The sequence below is a fragment of the Microcaecilia unicolor genome, chromosome 1 (genome assembly GCF_901765095.1).
Source record: "Microcaecilia unicolor chromosome 1, aMicUni1.1, whole genome shotgun sequence".
NCBI classification, from domain to species: domain Eukaryota; kingdom Metazoa; phylum Chordata; class Amphibia; order Gymnophiona; family Siphonopidae; genus Microcaecilia; species Microcaecilia unicolor.
This window is the reverse complement of record NC_044031.1, coordinates 712507792-712533676: the sequence shown is the minus strand read 5'-3', so window position 1 is coordinate 712533676 and position 25885 is coordinate 712507792. Positions and strand designations below refer to the sequence as shown.

The window sequence follows — 25885 nt, the reverse complement described above, 5'->3', positions numbered from 1 at the left end:
ACAGCACCTCTCCTTTCTTCCCCAACTTTTGAATATCAGTGATCAGATCTTTATCTAGGTCCTCCAATTGTGTCGGAGGTCTGTAGATTTTGTGCGTTTGTCACTTGGACTATTTTTTTTTTTCAAAAATGGACCAAAAAGATAAATGCACAGAACACAAAGACACAATAGCCATTTTTGAAAAAAAAAAAAAAAAGATGTTTTTCTGTTTTGAAAATGGCTATATTCCCCACTTGAATTTTAAGCAAAACGTCCAAAGTTGGACATAGACGTCATATCAAAAATGCCCCTCTATATAATTTTGCAAGTCTAAGTGCTTTGAAAATATGCCTCACAATGTAATATTTACCATTGTCCCTGGGAAACCTGGGTAACTGCCAATGGCTCCTTTGACTTCCCTTTGAGAACCCAGCATCATCTCACCCCTATCAATCTGCTTAAAATACAGATGATTTTGAAACAATAAGCAAGTTTCAAAACAGCATACACAACTATCTACTATATTGAGAAATGAAACACTTCAGGTACCTAGGTGTCTTCCCTGGATAAGAGCTACAGCCTTTGTGCCACTCACCAAGCAATGAAAATGTTTTCTGAGTTTCAATCATGTCCGCTCTGTCATCGACACCTTCAATAACCGTGCTGTCCCCCATTGCAGTGTAATTAAATTCATCTGCGCTTGCTGCAGGTTAAAACAAACAACTCAGAAGACTGTCTATTCTCAAAAAGGGAAAAAAAGTTAAAGCTATGCCACTGAACAATCAAAACAAACCCAGGTTAAGATGCTTGAATTCTGGCTGTTTAGCAGATGCACAGAGCTGATAGAAGATGTGGTAATTCCTCTCATTCTCAGACTACAAAAGAAATAATTAAAAATGGTGTTATAAACATACATGTGGATGTGGACCAGGTTTTTAGTTAAAAATGCTACTATATACATATCATTTATGGGGTAATTTTCAAAACTATGCAAGTGGGTGCAAAGTCCACAAGTATTTTAACTCAGATGACATTGCACTAATTGTTGAATGGGAAGGATACGTGAGCTTTCCCTGACCTAATCCCACCTCAACTTGCCACCTTTTCCTGTGAGTAAAACTACATGCGTGGCTTTTTTTTTGTTTGTTTGTTTGTTTTATTTTTTTGACCTGGTAATCAGTGGCGTAGCCAGAAGTCAATTTTTGGGTGGGCCAACAGGTTGGTTGGGTGGGCACTAGACAGTGGTGTGCTGGTAAATGTTTAACAACAGGCTCTCTCCCCGGTCCACCTCTGCACCCCCCCCCCCCCCCCCGTCCACCTCCCCTCAAAATTTCAGAGCTGGCTATAGCCGGGGAGAGAGCCTGGGGGGGGGGGGGGGGGGCTATGCATTACTCTCTCCAGGAAAAAAAAATTAAATGATCCCAGGTTCCAATTTAATTCATGTTTAATGTGGGATAAAATGCCATAAATAAGTAAATAAATATAAACTTTTAATGTTGAGCACCTGATTCTCAAAGTGGACATATTCCAAACACTTTAATGAAAATAAAATGATTTTTTTTCTACCTTTGTTGTTTGGTGACTGTTTTTCTGATCATGCTGGCCCAGTATCCGATTCTGCTGCTATCTGTCCTCTTAACTCCGTTTCCAGGGCTTCCTTTCCATTTATTTCTTTACTTTCTTCCTTTCTTCTTCATTTCTTGCTCTATATCCATAAGTAAAAGCTGGGTCCTCCGCAGACTTGACTGTCCAGTGGATCCAGCTTCTGCCTATTTTCTTCATCCATGTGCAGTTTTTCTCCTCTCTTCCTTTTCCCTCATCTCATCGCCTTCCTCACTCTTCCATCCCCTCCATCCATGTCCAGCATTTCTTCTCTCTCCCGTCCCTCTCTTCCATCCATGTCCAGCAACCCTCCTCTCCCCTATCCTTCCCTCCATCCATGTCCAGCAACCCTCCTCTCCCCTGCCCTCCCCTTCATACACCCATGTCCAGCAACCTTCCTATCTCCTCTTTCCTCCCCTCCATCCACGCATGTCCAGCAACCCTCCTCTCCCCTCCAGCAATCCATACCTAGCAATTCTTTTCTCTCCCCTGCCCCCCTCTATTCATCCATACCCAGCAATTCTCTTCCCTCCCCTGCCCCCCTCCATTCATCCATAACCAGCAATTCTCCTCTCTGCCCTGCCCCTATCCAGCCATACCCAGCAATTCTGTTCTTGCCCTTGCCCCCCTCTATCCATCTATACCATACCCAGCAATTCTCTTTTCTCCCCTGTCCCCTCCCTCCAGCCATCAGCGATTCTCCTCTCGCCCCTCCCGCTCCCATCCATGTCCTGCGATTCCACCTGCCCGCCCGGAGCCCTCTTCTCCCCCCCAAAAAAATTTACAGTGCAGGCTGAGCTCCATTCCCGCATCTGCCTCCCTCACTCTCATGGCAGCGCTTCCCAAACGCTGCCCACCACCGCCACGATAACAGGATTTACTTCACTCCGTCTCAGCAGCAGTGGTAGCGAATCATACACGCTGCCTCCTTCTAACCCGGAAGCGTCTCCTCTGCCGCTTCCGGGTTAGAAGGAGGCAGCGTGTATGATTCGCTACCGCTGCTGCTGAGATGGAGGGAGGTAAATCCTGCGATCGTGGAGGCGGTGGGCAGCGTTTGGGAAGCGCTGCCGTGAGAGGGAGGCAGATGCGGGAACGGAGCTCAGCCTGCTCCCTCCGCTCCGCTGCCTCCACTGCTGGGTGGGCCTGAACCAAAACTGGGTGGGCCTGGGCCCACCCAGGCCCACCCGTGGCTACGCCCCTGCTGGTAATTCTCTCCCGTTTCTTTTCTCTCAGCTTCAGTTGAGACCAGGCCAGGATCTAGCACCATGAGCCTTCATTTGCTCTACCAGGGGATTTCTGTCTCATTCTGTACTCCATCCTCATAACTCATTTGGGTCACTGCAGCCAACACCTTGGACCATGGACCACGTAAATCAAGCTCCCTCTGGCATTTTACAACCATGTGCTAGATTTCAATCATATAGACGTTGCTCCCATGCAATGACCACAGCTTTCCCTCTCTCCCCCACAGGCTGCCATCAGCCCAACTGACCCAGAGGTCCTGACCTAGGGGTCCTTTTACTAAGGTGCATTGAAAAGTGGCCTGCACTAGTGTAGGCATGTGTTTTGGACACGCACAGATCCATTTTTCAGTGTGCTTGTAAAAAAGGCCTTTTGGGGGGGGGGGGGGGGATGGCTATGCGGCAAAATGAAAATGGGCACGCGTCCATTTTGGGCCTGAGACCTTACTGCCACCCATTCACTTAGCGGTAAGGTATCGTGTGTTAACCGGGTGATAATCATCGGCACGCGTACACTGCCGATTACCGCTCGGTTAGTGCCGCATGCCGGAAAATAAAATATATTTTCCGGCGCATGTAGTGGACGCACGTAAAAAATGAAATTACCACTCGGGCATGTGGTAGCCGGGCGGTAGTTCCAGATTGGCATGTGTTGGGCACGCACAGGCACCTATGCAGCTTAGCAAAAGGGGCCCCACAGCATGGTAACACAAAGCATCTCAAAAACACTAGGTATCACTCCTTTTATACAATCTATAGGTGGACGCAAGACCTCGATCAAACATAAGAAATGTATATAAATAAAATAGCCTCAACAGCCCAGGGAACCTAACATTAGGACTCCACTGAAATGGCCAACATCATAGGCTCCTACCGCTTTCCGAAAAAAATCACAGACATCAAAAAACTCCCACACTTAGGGAGAAAAAGACTCTGTGAGCAAAAAACGGAAAATAGAGTATCTTCCAATATCAAAAAGTGATCAAAGTCTATACACCCCTCTACAGAGAGTACTAATGGATGTAAGAAAATGTAGTATCCATTACTAGACCCCTCTAGATGAAAACTGGAAGGTATTGAAAGATGAAACACAATTGCAATGACTACTATTCAGCATATAACAACAACAAAACATTCAGAGAATCAATAACTTAGCTTGAAGTGCTGATTTGTGGCTCTTCTAAAATCTTTACGTCCTGACTTCCAGGTAGCAATGATGAAAGTGTTTCAAAATGCTAATTCGTTTCCTCCAGTCATACTTTTAAGAAGGTCATAAAGTTGAATACAATTTGCTCTTATTCAATTCTTTTAAAGTGGGTATAAATATACAATCCTCCAAACTCGCAATGTCTTATAAACTTTCCCGACAGCAAGGGTCCCCACTGTTTCGCAACCTTCATCAGGAGAAATATCAAAAATAAAAAATGTTTTTTTCTTTTCTTTTCAATCCATCACGAACACTGGCTCAAAAGATGGCGGACATTCAAATAGGACGCCAACATCATAGCTCCACCCATTGGGTGTTGCATCACAGACTATTTTATCCAATCACATTCTTGTAGCACGTTAATTTAAAAGGAACGCGTCACAACTCGATCAGAGCTTAAAGAGACAGTGTCAGAGACAAACCCAAAACCAAAAACACAACATCTCAAAGCCTTGATTCAAAATAATTGCTAGCACGTAATGCAATAAAGAATTTAAACATGGCTCCCCATGAATCAAGAATAGCTTTAAAAAAATGCTTCCCATTCCATGGGTCCATTCAATCCATTCGGATTAACTGTTTGTAAGTAATAGACCCATTTTTGTTCTTTTTGATGAAGAATACATGAGATGTCCCCTCTTCTATTGTTATTCTTGAGTTGTTCTATAACTAAACTCCGCAGCTCCATAAAGTCATGATTTTTATCCAAACAATGTTTAGCCAAAGGAATATGGGTTTTTCTGGACTGAATACCATGCTTGTGTTCAGATAACCTCACCTTAATCATATGTTTAGTTTGCCCTATGTACCGCAATCCACAGGGGCACGTAATCATATAAATCACTGCTTTTGATGTGCAGGAAGTATCACTCTTCAAAAAAATCCATTTCTGTTTAACCTTATCCCAGAACTTATTGGTTTCTTCCATCACTGCACACATGACACATTCCCCATATTTCCTATGTCCAGACATTTCATCTTAATTGCAATCTCTAATAGTTCTGACATCCGAATGACACAAGACCTCAGACAAATTTGCGCGCCTAGAGTAAGATATCATGCATTTCTGTCTAGCAAAAACCTCATGAGTGGACAATATCCGCCATCTTTTGAGCCAGTGTTCGCGATGGATTGAAAAGAAAAGAAAAAAACATTTTTTGTTTTTGATATTTCTCCTGATGAAGGTTGCGAAACAGTGGGGAACCTTGCTGTCGGGAAAGTTTATAAGACATTTCGAGTTTGGAGGATTGTATATCTATACCCACTTTAAAAGAATTGAATAAGAGCAAATTGTATTCAACTTTATGACCTTCTTAAAAGTATGACTGGAGGAAACGAATTAGCATTTTGAAACACATTCATCATTGCTACCTGGAAGTCAGGACGTAAAGATTTTAGAAGAGCCACAAATCAGCACTTCAAGCTAAGTTATTGATTCTCTGAATGTTTTGTTGTTGATATATGCTGAATAGTAGTCATTGCAATTGTGTTTCATCTTTCAATACCTTCCAGTTTTCATCTAGAGGAGTCTAGTAATGGATACTACATTTTCTTACATCCATTAGTACTCTCTATAGAAGGGAGTATAGACTTTGATCACTTTTTGATATTGGAAGATACTCCGTTTTTTGCTCACAGAGTCTTTTTCTCCCTAAGTGTGGGAGTTTTTTTGATGTCTGTGATTTTTTTCGGAAAGCGGTAGGAGCCTATGATGTTGGCCATTTCAGTGGAGTCCTAATGTTAGGTTCCCTGGGCTGTTGAGGCTATTTTATTTATATACATTTCTTATGTTTGATCGAGGTCTTGCGTCCACCTATAGATTGTATAAAAGGAGTGATACCTAGTGTTTTTGAGATATATTATTGCACTCTTGGCAGTTTAAAATATTTTTTGATAACACAAAGCATCTACCATTTAGCCCACCATACTGGTCCACCACATGTGTAGATCCCCACAAGTATTTTTACTCATGGAACACATGGGTAGTTTTCAGACAGGCTAATTTACCTAGTTAAATGGCTTTGTAATCACTTGCCACAGACAACTATTGATTCTGGAACTTAATGCATCTGTTTTATTTTCTTATATATTGCTTAATTTGGTATCAGTCATCGATTCCAATGGGATGAAAGCACAAAGATTTTACCTTAAGATGTCATTGTAGCTTCACACACACAGAAGTGCAGTGAAGTCACTGCAGAAACCGCATATGCAAAACATCCAGAGCAAATTCCACCGTTGAGGTATCACCGGAGGCTGTGTCTGCTCATTTATAGCAGTATTTAAAAAAAACCTCCTTCATTTTCTGTTTTATCATATACATTCATGAGGGCAGCAAATGGATGATCTCAGCAAGTTCAGACGGGCTTTGAAAATGTATCTGTTCCCGTCTGACTAAAGACAGATATTTCTGAGTTTGGCATCCCCTGTCAATAGGTTATATACTATGGCCTTTGTTACCTGTTCGTGCCAATATTGATGTTTTTGTTGTTTGGTTATGTTTCTATTATGATTACTTCTTTATTAATGTTTTTATGGAACTTGCCCTGAACTTTTTAGGTCAGGTTAAGTAATGAAATAAATTAAATGAAATGGCTTTTTACATCTCTTATTTCAAGTTGCAGTAGACAGGCTAAATGAAATGGCTTTTTATATCTCTTATTTCAAGTTGCAGTAGACAGACATGTTAGCAAAAGTTTAACCTGCATCAGGTTTAGAAAACTTTATATTTTTCACAAGTTCATAAGTAAATTATTACCTATACAAAGCTGAATAGTTAAAAAAAAAAAAAAAACAGCGGCTATATATTTTTTCTTCTTTCTTTGTAAAACAAAACAAATATTTTGACTGAAATTTCTGTGTCCTTTGTTACTTACCTGAAAAACCACCCTGGATTTCTCAAGCAGGTATGTTCTCATATTTGCTCCAATGATTTGATATCTCTTATCAAAACTAATCTCAGTATACTTCCCAAACCGACTACTGTTGTCATTACGGGTGGTCTTAGCATTGCCTATAGCCTAAAAAACAAATTCACATCTTTTGAGCTAAAAATTCTAATGAGAAAGGTGTACACACTGTTTTTAAGTCCACAGAAAAATTTTCACACACCAGGATCCCTCCAAAATTGAATGTAAAATCAGGTCAACATTAAGCTTAGATATTATTTATTTATTCATTCATGCTTGTATCCCACAATTATCCAAAAACAACTTGGTTCAATGTGGCTTACATTTAACAGTTATAGAGGATTACGTTGATGCATTACAATCGTTAAGTTAGATGGAACAGTGTTATTTTGGAATGATGTCAAATTATTTTTTTAGTTTGCTTAGGTTAACCATAGAATTTCTTGAAAAGATAGGTTTTTAGTTTTTCTGAACTGAAGGTAGTTTGTTATGCTTCTTGTGACCTTGGGAATTGAGTTTCATCATTTAGAGCCCAGGTAGCTAAATCCTGCCATGTAGATGGATTTGTTGATTATGTTTTTGCAGTTTGGCAGATGAAGTAGTAGGTATCCTCTGGTTCCTGGGTTTGCATTTCTTGGTGATTGTGTAATCAGATCTAGTGAGGAGAGTTGATGAGGATACCAACAATGATGTATTTATTGACTTTTAAAAAATTAAAAAATAACAATGTACATAAAAATGTTTTTCTAGGTGTAAATTGATATACCCTAGTAGAAGGACATTTGAGAAGTTGGTACAAATGTATGATACAAAGTCCATGAAGTCATCTTGGGCATTGTACCAACTTCCTGGTGAGCGGTAGAAAAGTATGCAGTATAGTTGAATAGTTAATGTTGTGTCTGTGATTTTGCATGCCAAAATTTCAATTTTGGATAATATGTATTCAGCAACAGGCTCTATTGTGAAGAAAGATTTAAATATTAAGGCAGCCCCCTCCTCCTTTTTTTTTGATCCTGTTGATGTGTATTATTTTATATCCCGGTGGGCATAGATCGAGCAATGTTGGGTCATCTTTAAGTTGTAGCCATGTTTCTGTTATAAACAATAGACCTAATTGTTCAGTTTAAATCCAATCTCTAATTATCACTGATTTATTGACTGCTGACCTTGCGTTTACATAGCCTGTTGGAATAGGAACATACATATCATGTTTAATGTTGATTTGCTTGACAGTTTGTAATTGTTCTGTCTTTTTTAAATTTTTGCTTATTTTGATTATTATTAAGATTGATCTTTTTGCTATTGGTTAGCTGTTTGGTCTCTAGTGCTTTGTAGGGATTGTGATTTGGTTCTTCCAGTTGGTATTGGGAGCGTCATCTGTTGGAGTTAAGTACAGGGATTTTGTTCCTTGCATTGAGTGAGGTAGCTTGCAATCCAGTTCTCCACACTATGATCGTATAGTGGAGTAACCATGTCCTTATATTAGCTAATTCAGAGAGCGCTGGTGTCGGGTAAGGATGGTCAGTGTCTGTGTGGGTTGCATGCAGTTTCGACCAACACCCGTCCACTGGTGGCGCCTGACTTACCTCTCCACGTGGAGACTATTGCTGTTGGGGTCTTTTTTGGTTACGGAGGTGGTGCCGTTGGGGTCAAGGGTACACTGTCTTATTTATTTTATTTATTTTTGTTACATTTGTACCCCGCGCTTTCCCACTCATGGCAGGCTCAATGCGGCGGGCAATGGAGGGTTAAGTGACTTGCCCAGAGTCACAAGGAGCTGCCTGTGCCGGGAATCGAACTCAGTTCCTCAGTTCCCCAGGACCAAAGTCCACCACCCTAACCACTAGGCCACTCCTCCAGTTCATGCTTGGGCTTCCTGCAGAGTCAGCTCTCTGGCCGGTCTCAGTGCTGAGGGCACGCGGAATTACCTGTGGGTCGGGAGCCAAGGCAGGCAGAGCAAGAGATCTTTGGATAGTTTCCTGCAAGGTCCCTGTGTGGAAAATGGCTGAAAATGATATGCCTTATGAAACAAGACATTAAGGGGGGGGGGGAAGTTATCTAGCTGTGTTATCTAGCCCCTTAACGTGACAAGGGCCTCAAGACAACTTGTCTAAAACTAACATGGCAATATTTAGGTCACCGCAGATTACATAGTAATGAGATGCAAACCATGCAAATGCATGAAAACAGCTCATTGCTATGTAAAAACCATAACACGACTTGCTTTGATTATGGGGTGGGGGGCCTTGATCAGGAGGGGATGTGATGGGGGATTGATCAAAAGGTCTATTTCTGAGGGGGGCTAGACAGAGGGGATACTGAAAGTCACAGCTGGGGGCATCAGGCCCTAGCTTGTGGGGTGGCTTGCAAGCAGGGTTGTTCATTTACCATGGGATTCATCAATCTGCAAAACTGAGATACCAAAGGTTGCTGAATTCCATGGTAATTCAAGGTATGGTAAAAGCTTGCCTTTCACTACACCTTAATAACTTCCACCCTCCCCCTCCTAATGTAGAAACCCCATGAAAAGATTCTGTTTTTCCTTTGGGCAAATAATCCAGAAACACAGAAAAATGTTACTTAGCAGCAAGGGCTTGCGCCTCCCTACAATTAAAAAAAACATAAGCATTGGATTCTAAAAACTCCAACCTCTCTGAAGCTTATTAAAACATGAGAAAACAAGAACTTCCTTGTGCTGTGAGCTGTTTTACAGAACTTACCTCTGTGATTGGATTTGATGCCAGTACTTTATCTTCCACATGGGCTTTGCTGCTTGATTTACTGACTGTGGCAAAGTAACGCATGGCATACCTGGCGGACACAGTCTTCCCCGCTCCTGACTCACCACTGACTATAATGGACTGATTTCTATTGTTCCTGTTAAAATGTGCAGATTTTTTTCAGATAATCTTAAATATCTTGAGACTTTGGTACAATGCAATTAATACTTTTTGTTAGTACAGGAACAAAGCAGATTATACAACAAGAAAATTTTTTGAAAACATGCAACTCATTGCCTTCAAGAGAAATATGATCATTTATAGAAAATGTACCAAGAGGTTGAAAAAACTAATTCTTTTATATTGGAAAAAAACATGGAATTACTTAATTCATGCTGTTCCCTAAATAATCTATGGTATTATACGGATATTTATGTTCTCCGACACATTTCCTCCCAAGAACAAAAGAAGAGATGATTATATTTTATAAGTATTTTAGGCTCTCTATTCTAGGACAATAATGGGGACATTCCACACCACTTTCCCTTGGATAAATTGTGAACATCTCTCATATGCTATAGTGAGTCTTAAATGATGAGAAGACCATGATTTACTAAACTCCATTCCCCATAGACGCAAACTGGTGTAGTTACTAACATGTTAAGGGAATAATACAAGGTATTTGCCTTTTAACACATTAAAACAGTGATTATCGTGCATTATATTAACAAGTGCACATTAGTTTGTTACTGTGGGATACATAATGAGATGCAAAGCATGCAAAACACTGCATCATCATGAAAATCAAACAACACAAGCTGTGTTGTGCCAGGAAAAATAATGCCAGTTCAAAGATTGCATTATTTTTTCCTCCCCATGTCATCAGAGTGCTAACAAGCAGCTCAATGTTCCAAGGTGCTATCTTAGGGCTAGAAAAAGAAGCAGTCAGGAGAAAGATCTCCTCCCCCCCCCCCCCCCCCCCAGCAAAGGCACCACCCCCTGATGATACCCTCCACTCTCCCAAATACATGTCATAGCCTCAAACAAGTCCCCCACCCAAGAACCCAGCCCCTTAATCATGAGCACACTCCTTCCAAAGAGCATCTTTGGAGGGTGGGGGGTGTTTGGAGGGGTAGGGGAAACCCTTGGACCATGCTTATTTTTCTACCCTGCTAACCCCTTTAAGAAAGGTTCCCTATGGCGTCACTAATCTGGGGGACTGAGTTACTGCAGGTTAGTAATTCCTGCAGTAAAGTTGTGGTAAAATGTACTGTAATTTAGTAACTTCCCCCAAAATGATCTAAACTAACAGGGGGCAATTTTCTTTTAAAGACTATAGTTTGAAAAATGCTTTCCAGACTTTGACCTGTGCCCCAAAGCAGCAGAGCCAGGCCAGGAAAAGAAAGAAGCCAGCACATTGTGAAACCCCTGTATCCTGCTATGAGCATCAGTTTTACATCTTCTCCAAAGGAAGTGCAAAGTCCACAGATTCAGAAGTACCCGTAGCACTGACCAGCACCCCATACTTTTAGTTTGACATTGAAAAATTAGTGTGCAACATGACTGTATTCTCATTTTCTTTCTGAATCAATCAAATTTTACGTGGAGAATAAACCAGCAAATCAGTATACTGATCTGTTGGATTTTGCTGCTGGTTTATTCTCCACGTTGGATTTTGCAGATCATTTGCCTTGCTGTTTTCTGGGACTATCAATCAAATTTTACTGCATTGTGATTTCTCAAGGGAAAGTGACAGAAATGATTTCTACTGCACTGGACTCTGCGCAAAATGACCAAGAAGAGAGAGCCAGTTCCAATACCTGGCCATCTGTTTGTAGGCTTCTTCTGCCACAGCAAATATATGTGGATCCATATCTCCCATATTTTGTCCACTGTATGCATGGATAATTGCATCGCCATATATGGGTAGCTCTTTGTAGGGGTTAATGGCAACCAAAATAATTCCTGCACCAAGACATACCAAAATGGAAAGGACATGCTTATTTCAACAGCATAGTAAAAAGAGTATGGTCTGTACAGGTTGAATGAAATCATTACATAGTGCATTAATTTGTAATACAGTTGCTTTTTAAAAAAATGGGATATCCGAAATGCAAGCAGCTTTGTTCATATTCATATCACTGGAGTAGATATGAAAGGTGAGATTGTTTGCTTCCCCGTGTCTGCAAGCAAATTTTAAAAGGAAAACTGTACTCAGAATTTGCCTATAAATATGCGGAGACCAGCCAGTGTTGTGAATACTTTAGTACCTGAGCACTTTATACCTGCTCGTAAAGCAGGAATAAGGATTTCCAAATGAAAATCCCATGTATTTTCTGCTAGCTCCACTCCTCCTCTTCCCCACTCCTTTGCAGTGTAGACACAACTCAAGCATGCAGCAAAATCAAACAAAGGACGATAATTTCAGAAGCAATCCCACCCAACTATTTAGTTAATTGGGTAGAATCATTTGAAACCTATTTTCACAAGGACAAAGAATAAACTGGAATCATACTTTAATACCCAAGGCCAATATTCAATGATCCTGGGGAATATTCTAAGTAGACCATGCAGGCAAATGTACTAGCTTCCACAAACAGTTTCAAGTTAGAAACTTCCATAGATAAATCAATCACTTGTAGACAGACTTCAGCACCAATATCCATCTCTCTCATTACATACTCATCTTCCAATATAGTATATATTATTCATTGCAAAAAAAATGTAAAGAAGGAGAGGCAGTTCAGATGCCAAAGATAAGAATCAACTTACACAAGTACCACATTAAACACCACAAAAGCTAATGGGAAAACACTTTGCAAGACCAGAGCACTCTATCAATGATTTTATGGTGAGATTACTAAAAGGTATTTTAAACAATCCAGGAATGTAAGAAATTTGGTTAAAATGATGAAATACTTTGACACCCACCAGACAGGGCTTAAAGATCTGGGTTACCTATCATATTAAAAAAAAACATAAAATTATACTGCTTTGTTACCCTCTGATCACCCAATCTATCTCTCCATGTTTCTCAGCCCCCACCCTCCACCTTTCCCCATGAGACTGTCATTGGGATGCTTTTATGTTTCACTTATTTATTCTAATATTTGTCATCATTTGCTCATGTCTGATCTCAAGGTGGCATTGCCTTTGAAAATTTATCAATAGTCCAATAAAAAAAAAAGAATAATTTCCTTCTTTTTTTAAAATTTATTTTTAGTCATTACCAATAAGAATAAATAAATAAATAATAAAAATCAACAGGCACTGCAATGAGGCCTACTGGAAGTTCATATTAAAAAACAGAAAAAGGAGAGTGGCCCTGTGTATCACTACTCCTGTCTATCCCAGTTAATTCCTAGCCCTTTATCTTTTCCCTCCATATTTCAATTATCTAGCTTAAATAACTAGGGGACCTGTTTACTAAGGTGCGCTAGCGTTTTTAGCATGCACTAATGCTAGAGACACCCATAGGAATATATGGGTGTCTCTAGAATTAGCACGTGCTAAAAATGCTAGCGCACCTACAGAATGGCTTAATCAACAGAGCCCTTAGAATTTAATTACATCAGTTCCTAACTCAAATTTTACTGGTCTAACATTATATGATGTATTTTACTTTCTGTTAATATATTTTGAACGTGTTCATGCTTTTCTAATTGTTATGTAAGCCACATTGAACCTGAGCTCCACTTGGGCTAATGCGGGATATAAATGTCATAAATAAATAAATAGAACATGTATAAAGAACCTCACCAGACTAATTAAGCAGCTCTGTATATTCCTGTGAAAAATTAAATACATGTTTACCGGAAAAAAAATTAAAGGCAGAGATTGAGTAAAGTATGAATACTTCAAACAAACTGAAAAGCTGCATCACCCATATAACAAATGAATGCACTTTTTAAGTTGCTCAATAATCAAATCTTTCAGGTGTAGACAGCAGGTAAGTTCTGCTTCTGTTAACCAGCTCAGCAGAGACCTCTAGTGCCTCTGCCAGCGCTAGCATTTTTAGCACATGCTACAAATAGGCATGCGCTACATGCTAGAGACGCCAACATATTCCTATGGGCATCTAGCATTTAGCACACGCTAAAAACGCTAGTACGCCTTAGTAAAAGACCACCTTAGGAAGGTGAACTTCTGACTTGGAAAGTTCTCACAGTTTTCAGACCAAGGGTGCTCACTCCTACCTGACTGAGGGTAATGGGAGGAGAAACCTTTTCAGCGGGAAACTCTGAGGAGGTATAATAACCAAGCCCAAGGAGGAGGTATTTGGATTTTGCTTTGTGCTCCTCTGGCCACTGCACCATTAAGTATGGAGGGAGTTTGTAACTAACACAGCCTGTGCGCAGGGGGAGAGAAGGAGTGAGGAAACAGTAACAGGACCTATAAGTTGCTGCAGAAGGTACTGGACCACCAATACTACTTCAGAGAAAAGCAGGGAAGCAGTGGAAACGTCGACCCAGGGGAATTACCAAGACAGAGAGGTACTTGCTGAGATCTCATTTGGGAAGGATTCCCTACAAGGACTGTATACCTGAAGGCTCAAAGAGCCCAGTGCCCTGAGAAACCATCTACCACACAGTAGTTACTCTCGGGAAATGGGGTTTAGAGGGAGAAGATCTGTAACAGACTTTCTGCAAAAAACCTCTACCAAAGCATAGAGGTTAGCAGAGCTATGACCAGAGTACTTAAGTGCTGGACTGTTCCTTTATTCTGTTTGTAAGGTGTAAATAGTCGATGCAAGAAGTTGTCCCTTGTCCTTCCCTCATCATTCAAGTTTAAATACACTTTTTGGTTAGAATTGAACCTTCTGATATGGACTGACATATTGGATGAAAGGAATGTGCTGAATGAGTGGTTCTACAGTGCCTTTCAATCATCTCAGTTTGCTGGTCCCAGCACTGACCTCACTAAACAGTCCTAAAAATACTTATAGTTAACCAACCCTGATGCTCACCGAGCAAAACAGGGATTACACGAGACATACTTGGACACATCATACACAATAATAATACAAAAAAATCCACATCCATGTCCTGGGACCTTCAGTGATATGGAAGCCAAAACTTGACATGAAGTTGCCTGAATCTTGTAAGCTTTTTCAGCTACTAAGCACCTCAGCTTTTAAAAACTGGGAACCTGAACTGCTGAATAATTTTTCAAAAGGAAAGCAACTATTACTCTTAAAAAATAGAGGGTACTTCAACATGAAACACCCCAAACAAACTCACCCTCCCACCATGACCTTAGTTTGGATTTATGAAGGTACTGCCAGTGACTGTGTAAGTGCTTCTGTAAGTCTGATTGAGGAACTTGCAGGGGATGTGCTTTCCATGCCTGAAAAAGAGGCACTCCCACAGTTCTTAGCTTTTTTTTTAGGAGGTTAATAACTGGTAGTTCAGCTATAGCCAGAGCTCTGAGCCTTGCCAATCATAAAGCAGGTAGTCCAAACACAAAACACTAATTCAGATACTAATAAGGTGAAATGTGATATAACAGCTGAGTCAGGGTTATTTAAAATGTAAAAAGGAAGAAAACAATTCAGCAAATAAGCTGCAGATAATACCTACCAAACTTGGAGTCCAACTCAAACACATATATGCATTCACACAAAGGGCCTGAAACATTTATGTCAACAGGGCTCATTATACCCAAAGGCCAATTATAAATATCATATGTAGATTTTGTTTGTACTGTAATTCTTGGACATTGAGACATATGTTCTTTTGGATAATTGTGGTTATGATGTTTGTTGCTGTTGTATCTCTTGTTCTCTAAGCTACCAAAAAAAAAAAAAAAACAGATTAAAACATACCTGTAGATACCTTTAAATTAGAAAACAAGATGTGCCTTACTGGGTCAAAAAAAAAATCAATAAGTCTAGCACACTGTCTCTAACAGTAGCCAGAACACATCAGGATCCCAAAGAGTACATCCATTCCTTGTTGCTCACTTCCTTTAGATGACTAATGATAGTTTATGAGTTTTCTCTTCAAGAGCTTGTCTAAACCCAGTTGCACTAACTGCATTAACCATATCTATGCAACAAATTTCACAGCTTAAGAAAATAAGTACATCGATTCACTTCTACCCATTCTACATCACTCAGGATTTTGTAGACCTCAATCATACCCCCCCCCCCCCCCCTCAGCTGCCTCTTTTCCAAGCTGAACCTCTTTAACCTTTCCTCATATGGGAGGAGTTCCATCCCCTTTATCAATTTGGTTGCTCTTCTTTGAACCTTTTCTAATTCCGCTATATCTTTTTTGAGATAGGTGATCAGAATTGAATGCAATACTCAAAGTGAAGTCGCACCATGGAGCGATACAGAGGCATTATAACATTCTTGGTCTTATTTTGCATTCCTTTCCTAATAATTCCTAGCATTCTGTTTGCTTTTTTGGCTGCCGCCACACACTGTGCAGAAGATTTCAGCGTATTGTCTACAAAGACACCTATAACTTTTTCTTGAGTGCCGACTCCTAGCATGAGTTAACTATGATTTGGATTATTCTTCCTAATGTGCATCACTTTGCATTTGTCCACTTTAAGTTTCATCTGATGTTTGGATGCCCTGTCTTCCAGTTTCCTATGGTCTTCAAGCAATTTTTCACAATCCACCTACGTTTTGACAACTTTGAAAAGTTGTGTGTCATCTGCATATTTAAATCACCTCACTTGTTGTTCCATTTTCCAGATCATTTATAAATGTTAAATAGCACGGTCCCAGTACAGATCTCTGAAGCATGCCACTATTCATCCTCCTCTATTGAGAAAAATGGTTATTTAACCCTACCCTCTGTTTTGTGTCCAATAACCAATTCCTAATCCATAGAAGGACATTGCTTCCTAGCTCATGACTTTTTAATTTTCTCAGGAGTCTCAGGATCTTTGTCAAAAGCTTTCTGAAAATCTAGATACAGTACATCAACTAGCTCACCTTTACCCACATGTTTATTTACACCTTCAAAGAAATGAAGCAAATTGGTGAGGCAAGACTTCCCTGGGCTGAACCCATGCTGACTCTGTCCCATTAAACTATGTTTGTTTGATTGTCTATGTGTTCCATAATTTTATTCTTTATAATAGTTTCCACTATTTTCTCTGTCACTGAACTCAGGCTTACTGGTCTATAATTTCCCGGATCACCAACGGAACCCTTTTTAATAATCAGCGATACATTGACCATCCTCCAATCTTCAGGTATTAAGGATGATTTTAATGACAGGTTACAGATCACTAACAGATCAGCAATTTCATATGAAAACGGTAACAGAATTCAAAAATGCATGGGATAAACATAAAGGAATCCTGTTCAGAAGGGATGGATCCTCAGAAGCTTAGCGGAGATTGGGTGGCAGAGCCGGTGGTGGGAGGCAGGGCTGGTGCTGGGCAGACTTCTACAGTCTGTGCCCTGAAAATGGCAGAAACAAATCAAGGTCAGGTACACACAAAGTAGCACATATGGGTTTATCTTGTGGGCATACTGGATGGACCGTACAGGTCTTTCTCTGCTGTCATCTACTATGTTACTATGTAAGTATTGCCATACTGGGAATGACCAAAGGTCCATCAAGCCCATCATCCTGTTTCCAACAGTGGCCAATCCAGGTTACAAGTACCTGGCAAGATCACATAACAGTACAATACATTTTGTGCTGCTTATCCTAGAAATAAAGCACTGGATTTTCCCAATGTCCATTTTAATATTGGCTTACGGACTTTTCTTTTAAGAAGCTATCCAAACCTTTTTTAAAACCCCACTAAGGTAACTGCTTTTACTACATTTTCTTAACTCTGCATTGAGTGGAAAATATTATATTTGCCATTTGTTTTAACCACAGACTTTAAGGAGCCCTTTTACCAAACTGCGGGAAAAAGGGCCTTGTGCTGGCGGCGGGGGCCGTTTTTCCCACGCGCCAGGGTCCTTTTTACTGCAGAGGGTAAAAAAAGCCCCCAGCACACATTGCCATGCGCTAAGAGAACACTTACCGTATGGCCATGTGACAGGGAGCCCTTATCACCACCCACTGAGGTGGCAATAAGGGCTTCCACAATAACCCAGCGGTAACCGGGCAGCACGTGGCAATGCCCAATTGCCACTGGGTTACCGCCACGCAAGCCAATTCCGGGGGTTTTCGTTTTCCTCCGGGAATGGTGCATGCTTGGAGTGGGACTACCGCTGGTGGCCACACTGGGCCAGCGGTAGTCCGAAAGAGCGAGCCCACATTGGGCTTACCGCCGCTCTGTAAAAGGGCCCCAAGGTAGCTACAGAATTGTGCCTTGCCACTATAGCATCTCAGAGCGATCCCAAAGTGACTGTCTATGGTTACTCCAAGGAGAAATAACTACCTTGAGTCTTTGAGCATCCACTTTTGGATCTGAAACCGATGTACCCACCATTACAGATGGAACTGGTGTCTCAAAGGCCTTCTCTCCAGCTGCTGATCTTCCAATGGGCATTGCTACTATCAGTGAGGAGCTCCCCTCTGCAATCGGTACAACATTCTGTGCCTCTTCCGACCGCTGCACCCCGCTTGATGACGCCATAGCAAGAGGAGGAGAAGGAAGCCACGGCTCAGGGCTCAACGTAGTGTCAAGCATTCCAAGAAGTGCTGCTTCTAGCATTTCAGAAGAACTGGTCCGCGGTAAAGCCAACTTAGAGCTATGGAGCTCCAGAATGGTGGACAGGCGATAAGAGAGAGTGGCCTGGGTCTCAGAGGAGAACTCTCTGGTCTTCCCCTTACACTTTTTTGCCATAGCTGGGGAATTCATCTGAGCACTCCTTACCACGTTCTCCCTTCAAGTCACCATCTTGGATGTGAGATTTGTGGTTCTGATGAAAAGGTTTACAGCCTACAGGAAAAAGAAATCTGGCCAACAGTTCTTGAAATGGGAGACTGCACTACAGCAATATCAGGACTCAGCTTCATGATTATTCATATTGCTGTTACTGAAGGGAGTCTATTGGAGACCATTTTGTCATTTGTCCAGTAAAATGTAGGTTGCTGGGGGGGAGGGGAGTGGGGTTTTTGGGTCTCAGTGTTTTTTTTCTAAAAACTTGGACTAATGTTTGCTTCTGTATATCAGTAATGTGTTATGTTCTTGCTCTATTGTTCTGCTTGACAAGTGAGACTGTATTTTGTTACTCTGAGGTTAATACAAATTTTCAAGTTAAAAAAAATAATTACCTTTCGTTTGTTCACATCTACACGTAAATGACTAAAATACCAGCAAAGAGGGCACATACTTCACTTAAGGTATGTGCCCCCTTTATATTTTTTGTGTGATTTATTGATCACTGATATTTCTTAACCTGTTCTGAATTTCTATTCAGTTTTTGATCTTTGAGAAATACAAATATTAAAAAATTGCCCTTACCTTCACAAAATATCTTATACCAGGAAGAAAACATACCTAGCAGCATACTGAGGAGTCCTTTTACTAAGGTGCTCTAATGGATTTAGCACATGCTAAATCCCACGCAGCCTACTGCATACTGTGAAGAGTACGGGGTTATGGAGTGGGAAACAGCTAAGGCAGGAGGGAGAAGGTCTCCTTTAGGGTGTCCTAAACCCACACGGGAGGGCAGAGCCCGTAGATTCATGTCCCCGAGGATCAAACAGGTCAGAGAAAGCAGCTGGTCATCTTCCTCAGAGAGAACAGTGAGACCCAAGGACTACAATTCCCAGCAGCCCTTGAGGAAGATACAGAGCATGGAAGAGTTATCCACACTGCCAGTCCCAGAATGCTAAGGGGAAGGAGGAGGATCTGAGGAGGATTAATCAGGTGGATGAAGGGCAGCTGGAGGAGAGGATTGTAGAAGAGCCTATGGATTGGCAACCGGTGGAGAGTGGGGGTGGAGAGAGATAAGAGAGCATGGAAGAGGCGCCTATGGACCTTTCTGCTTTGGCTAGAGTTAAAGGTAGAGAGCTAAAAGGGCTGATGGCAGCTTGGTTCTCCAGCCTAATGAAGGGAGGGAAAAGGTGGCTACGTCAGCAGTGAATTAATAAATGAAGGTTTCAACCTGGGTGAAGCGGGAGGTTGTCAGGAGTTGGTGTTGACAGAAAAAGGGTGGGACCCTTACATTCCCTAGCCTGCTAGTGGGAAGGGAGTAGAGCAAGGGTTGAAGCTGAACAAGCCATTGTGTATTTATTGTGACTGTGTTATAGGAGAATAAGGGAAAACCAGAGAACTGTTTTATTTCTGTTTAGAAACAAGTGTGCGCTTTTAACAGGACCAAGGCGGAGGAACCTGGGTGAAGGGGGGAGGGGGGTAAAAGAGCATGGCTACTCCGTAGGGCCACAAACCTTTATGTAAGGAAAGTAAATAAAAGCAAGAGAAAAAGGAAACCGCTATGGTTCTCCAAGCAAGTGGCTGAGAAAATAAAGGCTAAAGAGTTGGCGTTCCAGAAATACAGAAAAACTCAAGACGAGGAACACGGGGAGGAATACCAAGAAGCCAAGAGAGAGGTACATCTGGCAAAAGTGCAAGCGGAAGAACAAATGGCTAGAAAGGTAAGGAGGGGTGACAAAAATTTCTTCAGGTATATTAGTGAAAGGAGAATGACTAAAAAGGGAATTGTGAGACTAAAAGATACTGCAAACCGCTATGTAGATAATGATGAAGAAAAGGCAAATTTGCTAAATAGATACTTTTGTTCTGTTTTTACTAAGAAAATCCGGGAGAAGGACCACGATGGACTGGCAAAAGTTCATTTGAGAATGGAGTGGATATAGTACCGTTCACGGAAGAGAGTGTGTATCAACAACTAGAAAAACTAAAGGTAGACAAAGCCATGGGACCGGATGGGATCCACCCCAGGATACTGAGGGAGCTCAGAGAGGTTCTGGCGGGTCCTCTTAAAGATTTGTTTAATAAATCCTTAGAAATGGGAGAGGTTCCGAGGGATTGGAGAACGGCGGAGGTGGTCCCTCTTCACAAAAGTGGTGATAGGGAAGAAGCTGGATACCACAGGCCGGTAAGCCTCACTTCGATTATTGGAAAGGATAGTGAATTTCCTGGAAGAAAATGAGTTGCAAGATCCGAGACAACATGGTTTTACCAAAGGGAAATCGTTCCAAATGAATCACATTGAATTCTTTGATTGGGTGACCGGAGAATTGAACCGTGGACGTGCTATAGATGTAATCTACTTAGATTTCAGCAAGGCTTTTGACACGGTTCCCCACAGGAGGCTCTTAAATAAACTGGATGGGCTGAAGATAGGACCCAAAGTGGTGAACTGGATTAGGAACTGGTTGACGGACAGGCGCCAGAGGGTGGTGGTGAATGGAGTTCACTCGGTGGAGGGAAAGGTGAGTAGTGGAGTGCCTCAGGGATCGGTGCTGGGGCCGATTCTGTTCAATATATTTGTGAGTGACATTGCCGAAGGGTTAGAAGGTAAAGTTTGCCTATTTGCGGATGATACTAAGATTTGTAACACAGTGGACACCCCGGAGGGAGTGGAAAACATGAAAAAGGATCTGAAAAAGCTAGAAGAATGGTCTAAGGTTTGGCAATTAAAATTCAATGCGAAGAAATGCAAAGTGATGCACTTAGGGAGTAGAAATCCAAGAGAGGTGTATGTGTTAGGCGGTGAGAGTCTGCTAGGTACGGATGGGGAGAGGGATCTTGGGGTGATAGTATCTGAGGATCTGAAGGCGATGAAACAGTGTGACAAGGCGGTGGCCGTAGCTAGAAGGTTACTAGGCTGTATAGAGAGAGGTGTGACCAGAAGAAAAGAGGTGTTGATGCCCCTGTACAAGTCGTTGGTGAGGCCCCACCTGGAGTATTGAGTTCAGTTTTGGAGGCCGTATCTTGCTAAGGATGTAAAAAGAATTGAAGCGGTGCAAAGAAAAGCTACGAGGATGGTATGGGATTTGCGTTACAAGACGTATGAGGAGAAACTTACGGACCTGAACATGTATACTCTGGAGGAAAGGAGGCACAAGGGTGATATGATACAGACGTTCAAATATTTGAAAGGTATTAATCCGCAAACGAACCTTTTCCGGAGATGGGAAGACGGTAGAACGAGAGGGCATGAAATGAGATTGAAGGGGGGCAGACTCAAGAAGAATGTCAGGAAGTATTTTTTCACGGAGAGGGTGGTGGATGCTTGGAATGCCCTCCCGCGGGAGGTGGTGGAGATGAAAACGGTAACGGAATTCAAACATGCGTGGGATAAACATAAAGGAATCCTGTGCAGAAGGAAGGGATCCTCAGGAGCTTAGCCTAGAATGGGTGGCAGAGCTGGTGGTTGGGAGGCGCGGCTAGTGCTGGGCAGACTTATACGGTCTGTGCCGGGGCTGGTGGTTGGGCGGCGGGGATAGTGCTGTGCAGACTTATACGGTCTGTGCCAGAGCCGGTGGTGGGAGGCAGGGATAGTGCTGGGCAGACTTATACAGTCTGTGCCAGAGCTGGTGGTGGGAGGCGGGACTGGTAGTTGGGAGGCGAGGATAGTGCTGGGCAGACTTATACAGTCTGTGCCAGAGCTGGTGGTGGGAGGCGGGGCTAGTGCTGGGCAGACTTATATGGTCTGTGCCGGGGCTGGTGGTTGGGCGGCGGGGATAGTGCTGTGCAGACTTATACGGTCTGTGCCAGAGCCGGTGGTGGGAGGCAGGGATAGTGCTGGGCAGACTTATACAGTCTGTGCCAGAGCTGGTGGTTGGAGGCGGGACTGGTAGTTGGGAGGCGAGGATAGTGCTGGGCAGACTTATACAGTCTGTGCCAGAGCTGGTGGTGGGAGGCGGGGTTGGTGGTTGGGAGGCGGGGATAGGGCTGGCCAGACTTATACGGTCTGTGCCCTGAAGAGGACAGTACAAATAAAAAAGTAGCACATATGAATTTATCTTCTTGGGCAGACTGGATGGACCGTGCAGGTCTTTTTCTGCCGTCATCTACTATGTTACTATGTTACTATGTTTCCCTTTCGGGGGCGGAAGGGGAGGGAAGAGAAATGCAGACTGGGAGAAGAGACTGCCTCAGTCTGGAAGTTTGATACAGTTTGGACTCTAGCGTGGACTCGGTGAAACGCGGAAAGACTTGCCCTGCTGCGGAACTATTGTCACAAGCAATGGGCAAAAACTAGGAGAGAGCAGCTGGGGAGGGCCCCAGGGAGGGATCGATGCCTGGACAGCAGGACTAGGTGGCTGCCTAAGTTGGAGCTGGGTGGTTGAGGTCGGCTAAAGCCAAGGAAGGAAAGGAGACATATTTAACCTCCGGGGTCTTGCCTGGAGGGAAGACTGCAAGGCACAGGGGATTTGGGGAGAATTACGGAGCATTGTGGAATACAGCTCTCCTTGTACCCTGTGGATTACAAACCCACACTGCAGGGCGCAGAGGATTTCGGGAGAATTGCAGAGCATTGTCGAATACAACCCTCCCTGTACCCTGTGGATTACAATACCTATGGGCTGTAGGGCACTTAACTCGCATCAATTTGTTAGCATATACTAAATCCATTAGCGCACTTTAGTAAAAGGACAGATGAAGACAAAATAGCTTATTCAATCTGCCTGCTTCTATTTTTCCTGTTTTTCTAGCATTCTGGGTAGATAAGCACACACATTTCCATATCACCTCCTTCCCCAACTCCTGAACCCTGTTCCTATTACTACAGACTATATCTATCCTATGCAATGCTTAAATTCTGTTACGGTACTAAGCCTCCACTTCTGCTGGTAGACCATTCCAGGTATTTCTCAGATTCCTATGTCCCATATTTAATTCATCCCCTGGAGTCATCCCATGTCTTATTTGCAAGTTTTGTTTTTTTATCTCAACATATGTTCTCTGTGGCACATAGTCTTGAACTTTCCACCCCTAGGGGAATGACTAGTGGAGTGCCACAGGATTCAGAGTTATCACCAGTGTTATTTAATATCTTTTTAAGCCTACTGTTGGAGGGGATACAAGAATATAGGATTAGCCCTTATGTATATGCGTATGATGTATTGCTGGTGGGAAGAATTGCTAAGACGACTCTAGACTTGACCTCTTTGCAGAACTTTTTATCGGCAGTGACAAGTTGGTTGGTCACACATCTCTTGATAATGAATGTTAATAAAAAGTCTGATATGTTGGATAACAGGCCAGCAGCCATGCCCGGAGTCCTAGTTCAAACTACTGAGGAAGGAATTACCAGTAGTAGATTCTTTAAACTACCTGGGAATTATAATTGAATTTCAACAGACTTTCACTGCCCATGTTGATGCTATGGTTTGGCATGGATATACCACTCTCCACAAACTGTGTGCAGTTCTAGGATATGTACCTAGGTAAGTCCTTTTTTAGGTTGCTTTACATGCTTTTTATGGCACAGTTTGACTATGCTAATGTGATTTTAATGGGAATCACCAATGAGAATTTTAAGAAACTTGAAACCCTCCAACATACAGCTATTAGGGTGTTAGAGTGGGCTGTTAAGTTTGACCATGTTACCCCATTGTATATACATTATCATTGGCTACCTGCTTTGGGGTTTTGTTTTTTTACAAGATACAATTTAAGCTAATGATTTTAACTCAGAGCTACATATGAAAAAGTACTTATGACATTTGTTAAAGTAATGGCAAAATATGAACTGTGATCACTGCGATCACAAACTAAACTGCTCTTGGAGGTTCCTCCAGTTAAGCAGACTCAATGTCTACAAAGAGAGGAGCATTTTTTTTTAATTTAGCACTGTCCTCATGGAATGCTGTCCCATGATCTTTGTGGGCAGTACAGTCTTTGACACGTTTTAAGCGCTTTTTGAAGAATCATTATTTTATGATGGTGTTTGCGGTCTCACTGCCCGAGGACTAGGGGGAGTTTTAGTCTGGGATCTGACTTGTTTGGATTGGATTGGACTTTGAAGATGATTTTTATGGTCTTATGTGGATGATTCTTTCCTATCTTTTAAACGGTGTTCTCTTCTAGTTTTATATCTGATTTTAAGTTGTACATCGCAGTGATCTTGCTCTTGTAAGCCAAGCAGAATAGAAAGCATAATAAACTATTACCCAAGCTTTGTAATAACTCATACAGCTACCAAAATTTGCGAGACTGTTGTCTGAACAAGCAGTCATCAGTGCTGCTTCCAAAAGGCAAGAAGTTTCTGTAAAAGGTTCTGTAGTCATAAATGTTCCTACCAGGCTTATAAACTTAGTCCCACCAGGGAGATTTTGTTTCTTTTTCAGTAAGGGACGCATTAAGTGGCATTTACACCTAAATCTAATTAAGCTAGCCTGAGACACAAGAACAAAGAGAATATGCCTAGCATGCCCTCTTGCTGGAGGTGGTGCAGGAAAAAAAAACAATAATGGAATTCAAGAATGTGTGGGATAAGCACAAAGGATTCCTACACAGAAGAGAATGCAATCAAAACAGTTTAGCTGTGCTTAAGCAACAAATCTAGTAGCTAGGTAGCAAGGCTAGTGTTGGACAGACGTCTACGTTCTGTATCACGATTATGGCTACATTGGTTGGATTGGAGCAGGCTTCAACTGCAATTCCATCAGTTGAAAATTAAGCCAGTGCTGGGCAGACATTTATGGTCTGTGCCCTGAAAATGGCAAGGCTAGGTCAAGAACAAGTATACATATGTTATGATATCATAGACTAGAAGTTTATTTTGTTGGGAAGATTAAATGGACCATGCAGGTCTTTGTCTGCAGTCATCTACTACGTTACTATCCATCACTACCTCAGTGTACTTTATAGCTGCATTATGGAAATGCAAAGCAGCACATCTGTCTGTATGTGGGATCTCCTGGGGAGCAGTGATTACAGTAATGAATCTCATTCCTAAGCCATTTTCAGGCTCTTTAATTTATTACTACCCCTCACTGTAGTACTTGCATCATGCCAAAGAGTTTCCTTAGGGAATTCACAGGAGGTAATATATACAGCCAACCTATCAAGGTGTTTTGGGAAGTTGCTTTTAATCAGGCCTATGGAAACCAGTACAATGAGTAATATTTCTGTAGCTTTCTGCCAGGGCAGGATTAACCTATTGGTAGACCCTAGGCAAAGTTGCTAGGGCCCTTCACCTTCAAAATATACATATATATTAAGACTCCCACACAGAAACAGTACAAGGGTATTGGGCATTCTAGGCAAACCTTCAACTTTATGCCCTCCCCTTCTCCCCTCTCAAATAATCAGGCCCCTAATCTGCCTCCCCTTAAGACATCATGCTTATATCACATACATTCAAACGATGAGAGCAAT

The 25885-nt window shown here is 42.0% G+C and overlaps 1 protein-coding gene across 2 annotated transcripts in view; it reads right to left on the bottom strand.

The window, feature by feature from the left end:
- MYO5C (myosin VC) overlaps nt 1–25885 on the bottom strand; it is a 191596-nt gene that overhangs the window by 125322 nt on the left and 40389 nt on the right. Inside the window, exons 4-8 of one of the 2 annotated variants that reach the window (XM_030189295.1) lie at nt 11479–11623; nt 9659–9815; nt 6906–7049; nt 773–854; nt 575–682 (exon numbers count right to left, since the gene is read on the bottom strand). In XM_030189295.1, the coding sequence (XP_030045155.1) occupies nt 575–682; nt 773–854; nt 6906–7049; nt 9659–9815; nt 11479–11623 (636 nt within the window). The remainder of the gene's footprint in view (nt 1–574; nt 683–772; nt 855–6905; nt 7050–9658; nt 9816–11478; nt 11624–25885) is intronic. The other variant, XM_030189302.1, reaches the window with a different exon arrangement.